General features: G+C 41.9%; 1 protein-coding gene across 17 annotated transcripts in view; it reads left to right on the top strand.

The window, feature by feature from the left end:
- ILDR2 (immunoglobulin like domain containing receptor 2) overlaps positions 1-15,394 on the top strand; it is a 68,908-nt gene that overhangs the window by 11,301 nt on the left and 42,213 nt on the right. For 16 of the 17 annotated variants that reach the window (XR_015161329.1, XR_015161327.1, XR_015161326.1 and 13 more), the window contains exons 2-3: positions 10,251-10,583; positions 11,618-11,737. Coding sequence is in view for 14 of the 17 variants with exons in the window: in XM_086393874.1 (XP_086250000.1) it covers positions 10,251-10,583; positions 11,618-11,737 (453 nt within the window). In the remaining 3 variants the exon portion in view is untranslated. Of the gene's footprint in view, positions 1-10,250; positions 10,584-10,879; positions 11,081-11,617; positions 11,738-15,394 lie in introns of those variants that run through there. The other variant, XM_086393870.1, reaches the window with a different exon arrangement.

Below are 15,394 nucleotides of genomic sequence, written 5' to 3'. Positions count from 1 at the left end.
CTGGCCTGGTTGCAAGTGGAAGTTGAAAGACAAGAGTATCAAAGATGTCTCCAGGTTCCTGTCTTGGGATTGCTAGGATGCCGTTTATGGACATGAACTAATATAGGAGGAGGAACTTGTAAGGGAGGGAGATATAGATTCAGTTTTTTGCATTATATTAGTTAGAGTAAGCCTAAGATGCTATAACAAAGAGACCCTAATAATAGTTTAAAACTCACATAAAATAGTTTTTTTTCTCTCTCCTATAACAGAAGAGAACTAGTGGGACTGAGTCTACTGTTCCCATATGTGGCTCTCAAGACTGCTCCAGTGATAGGTATTTTTCAGCTAGTAGAAGCAAGGAAAACAGAGGATCAAGCAGTTTGTTTTTAGGGAGGTGACGTGGAAATCGCATACATCACCCCTCCTCACTATGTCCTGAATCTAGTCCTATGACCATAATTAGCTACAAGGGAGGCTAGGAAATATAATATGTGGCTGTCTTGGTGGCCAGATTAAAACCTGGAAGGTTCTGTTTCTAAAAGAAGTGGACAGTTAGCATCTCCATCTATAGAATGATGAGTTTGGGGTGATTGTGTAACATCCGGATGGAAAAAGAAGTTATATATTTGGGTTTGGAGCTTGGGTAAGAGATCTAAACTAGACATACAGGTAACAAGTTGATGAAAGTGGAGAAGAGCTTTCTTACAGGAGCTTTCTCTGCCCAAATGGCTGGTCCATCCAAGGAGTCTGACCCACCTGATTGAATCAGAACCGTTTCCACAGTTCCTGGGCCGTGCAGGGTAGACTGACCTCTTTTAGTACTGCTTTGGTCACACTGGAACAGCATGTAAGCCAGCTAGACATTACCCATGAGCTTGCTTCAGATCTCTGGAAGATGAGCAAATCAAATAGAAAGGAGATGTGCTTCTGGCTTTCATTTGCACAGTGGTGGCAGAGAACGGGATAGCGTGGCTCAGTGGGGCACACAGGACATATGCTTAATGAATGGCAAGCTCTGTGTGCACAAGGGCCAGAGTTATAGGCAGCGAATAATAAGTAGGCCATGAGCAACGCCCACCTGAGCAAGGGTAACACCAGTGTTTACTTTAGCCCATAGAAATGGGGAGATACTGATGCTTTTTAGGACCCTTGGGGAGAAAATATGGAAGAATGTTGTCATACTTTTAATCTCAAAATAGTACATCTGGTCACCCTAACCCTAAAATGTATCAAGCCATTAGGTACTGTGGTAGGAAACAAGAGAAACTGATTCTGTTCAATTTAAGCAATTGGACAGAAAGAAATTTATTGAAAGAAAATTGATTAACCTATAGGACCAATAAGCAAACTGGAGAACTAGGCTTAGAAAATAGGCAAGGGAATGTCTGTGATTCTTGGTAAAGCCTTTTTTATTTTATAACCCAGCTATATCAAAAGATGAATAGTTTTTACTTCCGGTGGCTAAAAGGTTCACATTGTGTTTTGTCTTTAAAAATTGAGCCTGTAGGTCAGAATTTCCCCAAATGCTTTGTTTTCCATGCTGACAGTACTCAGGGATGGGCACACTGGACCAAACCCAGTGGACATGCTTTAGCACCCATTATCCATCTCTTACACTTAGAAAACCCGCCTATCAGTTGTTCCTAAGACAATGTCATAGGAAATTGGCACAGTATGTTAAAAATGTGAGGACAAAAAGATGAATTTCTTAAAGATCTAACTTAACGGCAGGAAAAAGGAGATACGTATTGTCATATTGAATGAAGGAAAAACTCAGGGCTCTGAAAGCCAAGATATGCTGGTGAATGGGCAATTCTGAGGGCTTCAAGAGTTAAAGGATGGATGAGCTTGATATACAATTCCTAAAGATGCCGGTCTGTGGTGATAATAATTTTCCATTATCTTTAGCAGCAATCTTTACTTCTCTAAAATGTGGCTGTGCTTATAGATCTGCATCTCAAAAACGCTGGCAGGAATAGCTTACAACTAGTGGGGAAAAGGGACTTGCTTTGAAAAAAAAGAAAGTGCTAAAATAAGAACAGCATTGCTGTAGATACTGCTTTTGTTATCCTTCCAAGAACACAATTCCTCATGTAGAGACTCCTTTTTTTTCACATGAGAATTGGGGCAGGAACTTACTTTGCCATATGTAAGGAGGCACTGTCTATACTTGTAGCTGATCCTCCCTGGCCTGGTAACTAGGCACCCCTGGTGATTAGCTGAGATGGGGCCTGATGCGCTGAGCTGTCACTCATCACTCTGCCTTTAGGCAGCTTTTCTAGTTATTGATCAGAATCCATTCTCTGCACTGAGGACCACCTGCTGAGAAAGACCCTTTGGATTCACTTACTCATTTCTTCATTCATTCTTTGATTCATTCCACGTTTTGTGAGCTTCAGCTCTATTTTATGGCCTTGCTGTATAACGAGGATACAGAGTCAACCAAATCCACCAAGCTGGATTTAGAAAAGGCAGAGGAACCAGAGGTCAAATTGCCAACATCTGCTGGATCATCAAAAAAGCAAGAGAGTTCCAGAAAAACATCATCTACTTCTGCTTTATTGACTATGCCAAAGCCTTTGACTGTGTGGATCACAATAAACTGTGGAAAATTCTAAAAGAGATGGGAATACCAGACCACCTGACCTGCCTCTTGAGAAATCTGGATGCAGGTCAGGAAGCAACAGTTAGAACTAGACATGGAACAACAGACTGGTTCCAAAAAGGGAAAGGAGTACATCAAGGCTGTATATTGTTACCCTGCTTATTTAACTTATATGCAGAGCACATCATGAGAAATGTTGGGCTGGAGGAAGCACAAGCTGGACTCAAGATTGCTGGGAAAAATATCAATAACCTCAGATATGCAGATGACAACACCCTTATGGCAGAAAGTGAAGAACTAAAGAGCCTCTTGATGAAAGTGAAAGAGGAGAGTGAAAAAGTTGGCTTAAAACACAACATTCAGAAAATTAGGATCATGGCATCTGGTCCCATCAATTCATGGCAAATAGATGGGGAAGCAGTGGAAGCAGTGACAGACTTTATTTTCTTGGGCTCCAAAATCACTGCAATGGTGACTGCAGCCATGAAGTTAAAAGATGCTTGCTCCTTAGAAAAAAAGTTATGACCAACCTAGACAGCATATTAAAAAGTAGAGATATTACTTTGCCAACAAAAGTGCATCTAGTCAAAGCTATGGTATTCCATCTAGTCATGTATGGATGTGAGAGTTGGACTTTAGAGAAAGCTTAACACCGAAGAATTGATGCTTTTGAACTGTGGTGTTGGAAAAGACTCTTAAGAGTCCCTTGGACTGCAAGGAGATTTAACCAGTCCATCCTAAGGGAGATCAGTCCTGAATATTCACTGGCAGGACTGATGCTGAAACTGTAACTCCCAATACTTAGGCCACCTGATGCAAAGAACTGACTCATTGGAAAAGATTGTGATGCTGGGAAAGATTGAAGGTAAGAGGAGAAGGGGACAACAGAGGATGAGATGGTTTGATGGCATCACCAACTCGGTGTACATGAGTTTGAATAAACACTGGGAGTTAGTGATGGACAGGGAAGCCTGGCGTGCTGCAGTCCATGGGGTCGCAAAGAATTGGACACAACTGAGCAACTGAGCTGAACTGAAATCCACCAAATCCTAGTCCTTGCCCTCAGGGACCTTAGAGTTAGAAACCAATTTATATTGGTTCAATATATAAAATTCAGTTTATATTGAATTTTTCAAGATCAGAAGATGGTCTTTTAAATTTATTTCCCCAGAACTTAACACTGTATTTTAAAACATGTTTTTGAATGAATTTGAGCTAGATAGTCAAGGGCAGTTTTCCTGAAGATCAGGGGCACAGTATAAACTGGAAGAATGGTCTGATGATCCAAGAATGATGACTCCTTTTGCAAATAGAGAAAACCACCTATAATCTTCAATCTTCAATATCATCTGGTGCTTCTTTTGGTCAGGAATCCTAATTTTTACAGATGTGTTCTATATAGTATGATCCCTTATTTGACTTACCTCCTTTTTCTGTCTTTTGTCATCTTCTCTAAGCAGTCTCCTTCCAGTTTGGGGGGATCCTTGTTTTATTTTGTAGAGTGAAACATGGATTCTTCCCATACCTCTGTTAACGTCTTTATAAGAGCTTCAAAACACAAATCCTTTCTGGTGTCACCAGCGCCCAGATTCCGAGTCCCAGCCTTCCCATTGTGCCAGCATCTGCTTCTCATGTGTGTGCATGACCTACACTCAGTGCTTCTCCCTGTCTGCCTCCCAGAAACTCCTCAGCTACATGTCCTGATGTTTCCCCAGCTGGGCAACTAACATGTTTATAATAAAAGAATGGAAAACATCTTAGTATGCCTGGAACATGTGTGGGGCCAAATAATGGAGAAAATCTTACATGCCATGTCAAGGCATTTGGACCTTATCCTGGAAGGAGTGGGGAATCTTTTGAGCCTTAAAACAGGAGACTGTCTTTTCTGAAAGAATATTCTAGATATAAAAAATGTGGAGAGTGCACCGGGCTGGAAGTAGGGAGACCACAGAAGAGGCTATTATAGAACCAGGAAGGTAATGAGGACTTGTGTAAAGTGATAGTAAGAGTTTTGGGCCCAGTCTAGGTCTGGGCTTCTCTGGTGGCTCAGTGGTAAAGAATACACCTGCCAATGCAGGAGCCCCAGGTTTGATCCCTGGGTTGGGAAGATTCCCTGGAGAAGGAAATGGCAACCCACTCAAGTATTCTTGTCTGAGAAATTGCATGGCCAGAGGAGCCTCATAGGCTATAGTCCATGGCGTTGCAAAAGTGTCAAACACAACTTAATGACTAAAGAACAGTAAAAGCCTAGCTTCAAATCTGTCACTTGCTAACCCTCATGTGTTAGGCAAGATACATACATTCTCTGAGAATCAGTTTCTTCATCTATAAAATGGATGTAATGATAATATCTACTTTATAGGATTTTTTGAGAGAATTAAGCTACTACATGAATGACACTTAACACATTTTCTAATATATAGTAATTCTTTCACAATTACTTCCTGGTAGAAGGAATAGAAACCTGATTTATTCCCACTAGGAATGACCGTAGGAATAGAGAAGAGTCAAATTGGAGAAAGATTTGGAATTAGTGACCACTGAAAGAGGGTAGAGACAAAGAGGAAATGATCAAAGCTTTAATTTCTAGGTGCAGGCACAGAACAAGGGCTGCATTGGCAAAAAAGCTAGGGAGACAAGGAAGACCAGTCTATGAGCAAGAGTTGAGGTGGGAAAAGAGAAAGTGATGTATGTTTAATTGGAATAAAGAAAGTGAAGTCGCTCAGTCATGTCAGACTCTTTGTGACCCCATGGACTGTAGCCTACCAAGCTCCTCTGTCCATGGGATTCTCCAGGCAAGAATACTGGAATGGGTTGCCATTTTCTTCTCCAGGAGATCTTCCTGACCCAGGGATTGAACCCAGGTCTCCTGCATTGAAGGCAGAAGCTTTACTGTCTGAGCCGCCAGGGAAATCCTGTTTAATTTGAAGTATCTGTTAAACATGCAGATGAGGTTTCATAAAGTTGAGGGTCTGAGGCAAACTGGTAGTTAGAAACATGGGAGAATAAGATTTCTTAGATCAAATGCACAGGTGAACATTACAAAATGGCTGAAAAATTTCAGTTTATTTACCTGGCATTCAAAGATGTTCTTATTAGTCTGTATAGACCAGCATAAGAAGTACTAGGTTTTTGACATCTGACAGGTGGTGACATAGGAAAAAAAAAATCTATAAGAGGTGGGACTCAAGTTCAGGACACTAACCTAGCCCCAGGGCAGATCTCTTGGGAACTAGAGTCAGAGGGAGGGTGTTCCCAGGCCAAACCTCAGTGTCCACAGGAGACTGTCAGTCTTGGTCCTCATCCAGACTTGCTGTGACTCTGAGGGGCCTGATCTGGCACAGGAGTCAGGATTCCATGAGTGGTGTTTTTTGAAGTTGAGTGAATAGCACTTTACAGTTTCAGATATAGATCAGTCGTGTGTGAGTATATTGGAAACAAAACCTAGTTCTCAGGAGAAGGACCTTATATCAGGGCCCAAGCAAGCAGGGCTGGATCTCGGGACAAGCCTTTGATCCCAGTGGATTGCAAGCCAGGTGGAAACACAGCCTAATATAAGCAAGGACTGAGGGAAAGACGTGGCTCAGTGGGTGTGGGAATCGCAGCCCTCACCCAGAACCCAGGGTTAGGGCCAGAAGAGCAGTTCTAGGCCTCGCCTTCTGGTGGGAATGGGGCATCTAACAGGGCTGGCCAGGACAGGCTTGGGACCTGGGTGCCGTGTATCCTACAGTTTGGAAGCTCCTAGAGCTAATGCAGGGATTGGCTTCTTTAGCTTTCTAACTCTTCACTCTGGTCCTCAAATGTTCAATAAACTGACATTTCCTTGAAATTCCTAGTTCTGGCCTCTCCAGCTATCCAGATGTATCCCGAGCTTAGGTTCCCAGGATTTTCACTGTCCCTGCAATATGTATACACGTCTATGTATGTGCACACACTCGGGGGTACGCTCTATTTCCAACTGCTGGGAGCTATGGATGTGACTGTGCTGTGCACCCAGTCATTGTTTGATACCGAATTACCCAGTCTGCAATACTATTCCTTTGTAGTTTCTGCCCATTCTGCCCTATAACTCACACCTTTGTGCTCACCTAGCTCTAGATTAGAAGAAGGCAATGGCACCCCACTCCAGTACTCTTGCCTGGAAAATCCCATGGATGGAGGAGCCTGGAAGGCTGCAGTCCATGGGGTTGCTGAGGGTTGGACACGACTGAGCGACTTCCCTTTCACTTTTCACTTTCATGCATTGGAGAAGGAAATGGCAACCCACTCCAGTGTTCTTGCCTGGAGAATCCCAGGGACAGGGGAGCCTGTTGGGCTGCCGTCTATGGGGTTGCACAGAGTCAGACATGACTGAAGCGACTTAGCAGCAGCAGCAGCAGCTCTAGGTTATATGGCTTTACAGAAATCAACAGATTGTTATTGACAGCAGCAGCAACAACTACATTTATTGAGTGCTTACTTTACATCAGTATTATCCTAAATGCTTAGGATAAAATCTTATTTAACCCTCAAACAGCTCCACAAAATAGTTAGTTATTCTGGTTTTACCAGTAAGGAAACCGAAACTCCTAAGAGGAGTAATCTACTGCAAGTCATGCAGTTAGGAAGTGGTAAGACTTGGATTTTAAATGAGAACTCCCTCTAAAATCCATGCCTTTAACTATCATGCTATAAAGAGGTAAATGTTTCTGAAAACATAGTCTTTATTCTTTGGAACATGAGCTTATGTGTATGTCATAGAAGAAACTGAGTTGACTAACCTCTGTTAATAATTAAGGGAGTCCACGATTTTAAAAAACAATAATTAATGGTGTCCCATGGCTTGGTCAAGTGTCTAATCTCATTAACAGAGAATAGAGCTGAGAAGGAGGTTATCCTTAGTAATCATCTAACGAAGAAAACCCTATACTTAAACAACCCTTCCCCCAACACTTTTTGTGTTGCACCTGCCTCCTTTGCTAGTTTCATTTATCCTGGAAGGGCTAGGAAATATTTCATTTCCCAAGTAGAGCCTGAATAGGTAGCAGAGAAGAAAGGTGGTTGGTCAGCAGCCAGCATTGTGATTGGTCAATACCTGTGACTGGTCATCCAGCCTCAGCGACTGCTCACTGAAGTCATTTCACCTCTCTGTCCCATTTTGTTACCTGGAAAATCAGACTGTGAATAAGGATTTGAAGAATTACAAGATTAAAAATTAATGCAATAGAATTCAAGGAGAAACTATAGGAAAACAACAACAATAACACACAAGTCTTTGTCATCTAGATTCTAGATGTGTGAGTTGGGAAGAACAGAATCAGTGACACCAGCATTTGAGGGTGGTGGAGGGAAGCAGCAGAGCCTAGGAGGTTCTTTTCTGAGCTTCCAGATGGGAATTATCTGCCCCTCGCTGGCACTGATCTACATACTCTGGCTATAATCAAACCTTTTGGTGATGAATGGTCATCAAGATTCAAGAGCCTCTGAATGGGAGTCAAGGGCAAAGGCAGGAAAGGTAAGGGAGGGTTCCCATTTGAGATGTACCATCTATGGGTCATGGTCAAGGTGCTCTTAAAGAGTCCTCTCTCTGCAGGCACCCAGAGAGAGAAGGTTTAACAACTCTGTTGAGTTAAGGAATATGAGGCTCATTTTACAGGTGAAGGTTGCTTAAGAGACTTCATTTAGGCCTTACCATTAGTGTGTAGCCAGATGAGATTCAAAGCCTTATCTCTTTGATGCCAATGCTCTTTTACTATACTATGCTGTTTATGTCATTTAAACATAAATGTGAAGTCTTAGAAATTTGTGAAGTCCTAGAAATTTTCATATTAATATTCATTCATTTACTTGCCCATTCCTTTATTTATTGTAGCTATCCAGCACTTAAGGTTCAAAATACTAAATCTTAAATACTCTGCTGTATTCACTTCCCAATTCCATAGGATGAAAACCTTTTCTTCCTAACAGGAATTAAAACCTAGTTTTCACAGTGCTTTCATGGGGGAGAGTCACTAGTCTGGAAATCAGAAGTGAGTACAAATGTGGTATCTTGCCCTTGTTGAGCGAGCTATAAAGCTATTATTCGTGACTCTATGAAGAGTCATGAATAAATGCATATTCGAGTTGTGAGAGTGAGTTTGCTTTGTGGGCTGTCATCGTGACCATGGGCAGTAATGAAGGATAGTAGGCCCCCCTAGGAAACTAGTCCTCCTGCCTCTGAAGTCCATCTGCAATTCTAGGGTGAAACTCTTTGCCTCAAGCTACCTGAAGGTGGCTTGGCAGCCTCCTGGTTTCAACTCTGGACCTCTTTATCCTGTCTTTTTATTCATATTCCTTTTTTTGCTTCTCATCATGATTCTGCTTCTGTTTCAAAGCAGAATTAGATCAAGCTAGAAACTCTTAACTCTCCCAGTAACCTGAAGAAGTTGTGTTCTCTTTGTCTGGAGTTTCTAGACCTTACCATTGAGTTCATAGAAGCCCTTTGCCTCTCAAACACTCCCCTGGGCTTTCATTCATGGAAACTTCCCTCTCTTTCTTGGACACCAAGCTTCAAATTGATCTTTTTAACAGTTAAACTTCTCATCTGCTTTCTAGTCTCCCCCCACCTCTTTTTGGATCGCCTTCAAAGCTTTTGAACTTGGTCTACTGCTTTTGATCTGAAATTCTCCATTTCTCTCAAAGCCTTCTTTCCCCCTTAATCTCTGTCTCCTTTGCTTGGTCACCAGCTAGAAGGGAAGTCACTTTCTCCTAAATTCATACTTCCTGGATTCATTTTCCTCATTTATCAAATAGTTTAGTGTCTATGGGCTTCAGGAGCCAGGACAGCTAAATAAGACACGTTACTTAGTTGACCCGACAAGTCTGATGGTGTGAAAAGAAGAACTTGCAAAATTATAGTAAATGTCTGGCGGGGAATGCTGGGGACACTATGGCGCAAAGGAGGAAGTGATACATAGATTGACTGGTCAGAGAAGGCTTGACAAGAAGCCTCTGAACTGGGTTTTAAAAGATGAAAATGAGTTTCCCAGGAAGATAAGTGAGGAAAAAGCTTGCCATAAACAAGAAACATGATGTGCCAAGATCTAGAGGTGTGATATAGCACATCCCACTTAGGGAAACTGTTAGTTTGCTGTCCTCTGAGGTTGATGCTCAAACAGAGGTGCTGCAAGAAGTGAGGCTGAGGAGGAATTAGATGATGAAGCACCTTAAACGCCTTGCTGAGAACTTTGGGTTTTGTTCTAAAGGCCATGGAGGATGAGTGAAGGATTTTAAGAAGGAGAGCCATAACAGTCAGATTTAAAAAGATAACCTGAAATTATAGCAAGGAGGATGGATACATGTGGGCAACTGCAGGTGGAGAGACCAGACAAGAGATTATTGCAAAATTATAGGCAAAAAATGAGAAGAACATACACGGAAGCACTGGTAGTGGGGTTAAAGAGGGGGATGGAAATATTAAAGATGTTAAGAGGTCACGTTGACATGACTTTGTGACCAACTGGGTATTAGGAATGAGAGCAGATTCTGGACAGGGCGACCAGGTAGATATTGATGTTCTTCATTGTGATGGAAAAAACAAGGTGAGGGACAGGTTAGGGAGCTAAGGCAGAAAGGCGTGCCTGTGTAGTGTGAGGTGAGGTCCAGGATACAGATACTGTTTGGACATCTTCATTCTGTTTTGCAGCCATGGCTGAAGGCCTTCAGGTTACAGTGCCCGACAAGAAGAAGGTGGCCATGCTCTTCCAGCCCACTGTGCTCCACTGCCGCTTCTCTACATCCTCCCATCAGCCGGCCGTCGTCCAGTGGAAGTTCAAGTCCTATTGCCAGGATCGCATGGGGGAATCCCTGGGCATGTCATCTCCACGGACCCAGTCTCTCAGTAAAAGAAACCTGGAATGGGACCCTTACTTGGATTGCTTAGACAGCAGGAGGACTGTTCGAGTGGTGGCTTCTAAACAGGGCTCGACTGTGACCCTGGGAGATTTCTACAGGGGCAGAGAGATCACGATTGTTCACGGTAATAATGCCTCTGTTTTTAAGGAATGGGAGGGAGGTTGGTTTCATTCTTCACAGGTGCAAGAGGGTGTCAGCTGTGCACCCTTTCAGTCTCTCAAGGGTTTGATTTTATGGGAGATGATAGCATCAAGAAGCTTTCATGAGCTTGACTTTTAGTCTGATAATAAATGTATTATCAGCACTGAATTGAAATGGGTTCTAGTGAAAGCTTTCTCAGTCAAATACTTTACAGCTTGACACCAGGCTTTATTGCCCTTAACTCAGAAAGTAAACTTCCCTAGAAGTTCTCTGCTGGGAAAAGGGATGCATGTGTGTAAGTGCAAAGCCAGGTCACTTCATGGCCCAAGTCCCAGGCAGTTTTGCATCCGTTCCACTTTTTCTCCTGGTCTCTAAAGCTTTGGACAAGAAAAGGTCCAAAGTCTGGTATGACCTACTTGATTATTGGAATTTTGAAGAACTCCTGTGAACCCGTCTTGGGCTTCCCTGGTGGCTCAGATGGTAAAGACTCTGCCTGCAATGCAGGAAACCCGGTTTCCATTTCTGGGTTGGGGAGATCCCCTGGAGAAGGAAATGGCAATCCTCTCCAGTATTCTTGCCTGGAAAATCCCATGGACAGAAGAGCCTGGCAGGCTAACAGTCTATGGGGTTGCAAAGAGTCAGATACGGCTGAGTGACTAACACTTTTCACTTCCTGTGAACTCAGCTCATTTCCAGGAGTCCAGGTTAATTCTGGAATTTACTTGGCTTTCAGAGGCCTCAGTAAGCCTGGTTGAAAGCAAGTGTTCTATTCCTGAAACCAGCCTGCAACTAGACCAGTTTCTGGGTGTGAATTCTCTCACCTTAGGGATGCTAGTTTTTATCATTGTTTTGTTAGTTTGTTTTCAGTAAAGCAAACATCACGTCAGCCACCATTTAGGCTGAAAAATAGAACACTGCAGACACCCAGAAGCACCTCATTTCCACCCACCCTCTGTTGTTCAGTGTTTTCTTCAAAGGACAGAATTTAGAACCAGGTCCTTCTCTTTGTGATAACAGATGCAGATCTTCAAATTGGAAAACTCATGTGGGGAGACAGCGGACTGTACTACTGTATCATCACCACCCCTGATGACCTGGAGGGCAAGAATGAGGACTCCGTGGAAGTACTGGTGCTGGGTAGGTGACGGTCCTCAGCGATATTTTCATCTTAGACTGCTTGCACTGCTCCTTCTTCTCACTTCTCCCTGCGTGTATCAGTAGGTTGCACACACAGGCTTTATCTTTGGTGCACAAACTGATTTCAGAATATGGTCTTTAATGAGTATTTGTTATATTTTGTTTCTTGGCTGCTATGATCCCCTTTTTCGCATTGCCTAAATGTTTCTTCTGCTTTCTTAGTTTTTTTCTCCTCCTTTCCACTTGTACCTTTAACCCTGAATTATTTCTGCTTATTCTTTACATATGCTACTAGTGAGGAAAATGCCAGATGCCTTTGAAGCAGGGTAGAGACAGGAATTCACTGGTGTGTTAGGATCTCCTGAGGCCTTTGGGAATCTTTTCCCATTCAATTATCTCCCCTTAAGGCAATCCTAAGGAAAGATGGCTGTGCACTTTTAATAATAAAAGGTACCCAGTGAAAAGAGCTCTGGGGTAGACCTACTAGTGTTTAATTGGAGGGCAAATTTCTTGAAAGCTAAAAGTGCCTGAATTAGTCTCAAAGCAAATATAATCTAATCCTTATTAATATTAATTCCCTCATAAATGAAAACTCATTACTTTTGGCTACTTTTCTCTTTGGTGGATTAGAAGAATGTCAGTGGCAGATGACCTCCTTGTATGAAACTGAAGAACTGAGCACATATTTCATGCTCTATAAATGTTACTTGAACAAGAAAATTGGAATAAAATATGCAGAAATTAAGAAAAGAAACATTAACTGTAGGATAAAATGTACATCCTTGAAGCCGTTTTCAAAAGAAATTACTTTTTTTGTAGCCTCTAAGAAACCAGGTGATAACAATGTGGGGGCACAAATAAGGTGCTTTCTTTTAGAGGCAAATAAAATTAAAGGTTAATTTTTACCCCCTGTGAGAAATTCAGTGCCCAGGGAGAAAATGGAATTTTCTACTTAGGATTTTTAGTTTTATTCTATCATGATTGGCAAATAAGGTTTACTGTTGCCTTAATTTTACGGTTTACAAAATGGACTAAGGTAAATATTTATTAAGTATTAACCCTTTAATAATAATCAATGAATTGATGCTTTCAAATTGTGGTGCTGGAGAAAACTCTTGAGAGCCCCTTGGACTGAAAGGAGATCAAATCAGTCAATCCTAAAGGAAATCGACCCTGAATATTCATTAGAAGGACTGATGCTGAAGCTGAAACTCCAATACTTTGGCCACCTGATGTGAAGAGCCAAGTCATGGCAAGAGACCCTTATACTGGGAAAGACTGAAGGCAAGAGGAGAAGGGGGCAGCAGAGGATGAGATGATTAGGTAACATCACTGACTCAAAGCACATGAATTTGAGCAAATCCTGGGAGATAGTGAAGGACAGGGGAGGCTGGCATGCTGCAATGAAAAACTGCTGTGATCTGTAAAAGAATGGGAAATATGACATACATTCAAAAGGAAATAAAAATGTAAAAGGTTTATATTGACATTATAAAAGACTACAGGGCAGTTAGATTTAGGATCTGTGTGACTCTGTAGGAAATAAAAAGATAAATGTCTGCCTAATAACACAACTCTAATGGTTAAGTTTGAAGGAACAAGTCGCTCATTGAGCCTGCAATTAGCTGATTGTGAACATAAGTTATTTGACCAGTGCAACCGTTTGCAGCAAAGTAATTACTTGTGCAGGAAAAGGAGGCCAGGTAAAAACCACTTGAAATAATTTGGTCCCCGTTCTGCAAATGTGGGGAAATAAATAGAGTGAAAGCCTAGTCATTAGAGGATGTGCTGAAGGGCATTCCTCTGGATTGAAACATACAGAGTAACTTGGGCAAAGATGCTATCCTCAGGACCAACAGGGAGGTGAAAGGAAGGCTCAGATGAAAAGGGTCAGCAATGATGGGAGAAAAGATAAGAAAAATTAGTGTTATCCTAAAAAGGTATCAGAAAGGCCAAATGTGGATGCTGCAAATCAGATAGAAGCAGCACATTTGTGAGATAAACAGATACACAGTGGAGTTCTTAGGGAGGAGAAACACATAATTCTGCTATTGTTGTTGTTTAGTTGCTAAGTTGTGTCTGACTCTTTTTCAACCCCAGGGACCGTAGCCTACCAGGCTCCTCTGCCCATGAAATTTCCCAGAGAAGAATACTGCAATCTGTTGCCCTTTCCTTCTCCCGGGGATCTTCCCGACCCAGGGATCAAACCCGTGACTCCTACTGCGTCTCCTGCATTGCAGGCAGATTCTTTTCCACTGAGCCACTGGGGAAGCCTGTATCCCGCATTAATTAGAAATGTTCAAAGCACGGTAAATTTGCCATGTAAACTTTTTAGGGCAACACTGGTTGTGTTAGTTAATTAAAGGTGTTAGTTTGAAATCTAGGAGAATTTCCTGAATGCGATATTTACTTTCCAAATGCAACATTCTGAATCTTCTTGGGCTTGACACCCCATTATGGAATTTTTCAAAATATTGTCACAGTTTTTAAAATTCTAAATATTTAGTGGTTATATCCTGCAGGCCTGTTCATGAGGTATTCTTTTTATGTGAGACCAAGAGAGCAACCTGTTTCTGAAGTCAACCTCTAGGAGATAAAGACCTCGGTAGGAAGATAATGGTCCACAGTTTGTTGACTACAACCGTCATGAGCCACTTGTGGTCACCGAACTTACTATGAGGAACAGTTGGAGGAACTGGGAGGATTCGGTCTTGGGAAAGGGAGCATGGGAAGCCTCTCCAGATATCTGGAGTGAAATTGTGTAGGAGGATTGGAAACTTACCCATTGTAGCTAGGTAAAACTAGAGCCAGGAGTGGAAATTACAAAGGGAAGAAGTCTGTCTCAGGATAAAGAAAGAACTGTTAACAATCGGAGAGGCATCTGAAGATGCAGTGTTCTTAGGAGTATTAATTTCTATGTCCTTAAGAAGGTGGAAAATTTCTTTTGAGTTATTGTATCAGGTATTTATAGTAAAAGGTGTTCAACTCACTTATTTTTGAGCTTTATTTCAAATTTAAAATTATTGGTTTTAAAAAGTAGATGAATATGAGTGATGTGACTACTCTGATAAAGGGAGAAAATGACTTCCTGGTAATTTAGTCCTCATGACAGAGATAAAAGGGTTACAAGTTGGTTACAAGAACATACAGGATAGCATTCACTCAAAAGGAAGCCAGAGGGAATGCACTGTGGTCTTTTGTGGTAGGTCAGTGTTAAAAGAACTGATTCCACAAGAATAAGAATAAACTTGATGGAGGCTTGTAGGAACTGCAACGAGCTCTTCTTAGAGGATAATCACAGCGTGAGGAATAGAAAACTGTAGAATTTCAGATGACCAATTAGTAAGGGAGTTAGTTAAAGGGATAAACCAGAGGCAAAGTTAAGGAGAATTTGTTGTTTTCATTATACGCACAAAGGTAAAGTTGGAAAAGTTAATGGAGCAAGATTATCAAGTGTCTTATATGTCAGACTAAGAACTTTGTGTTCCATTTGAAGACTTAGAGGAGCCAGTGAAGAAGCCATCACAGAGGAATGAAATTAGATTTGAGGATCAGAATAGTAGTAGCAGGGTAGACAATACATTAGAGAGGAGTACTAGAACAGAGGGGTTGGTTATGGGGTACTGCAGCAGCATGGGTGAAAGGGCATGAGATTCT

The sequence above is a fragment of the Bos grunniens genome, chromosome 3, assembly GCF_055505025.1.
Source record: "Bos grunniens cultivar Pamir isolate PY7600 chromosome 3, Bosgru_T2T1.0, whole genome shotgun sequence".
NCBI lineage: Eukaryota > Metazoa > Chordata > Mammalia > Artiodactyla > Bovidae > Bos > Bos grunniens.
Note: the sequence above shows the minus strand (reverse complement) of the source record. Positions and strands in the feature narration are given on the sequence as shown.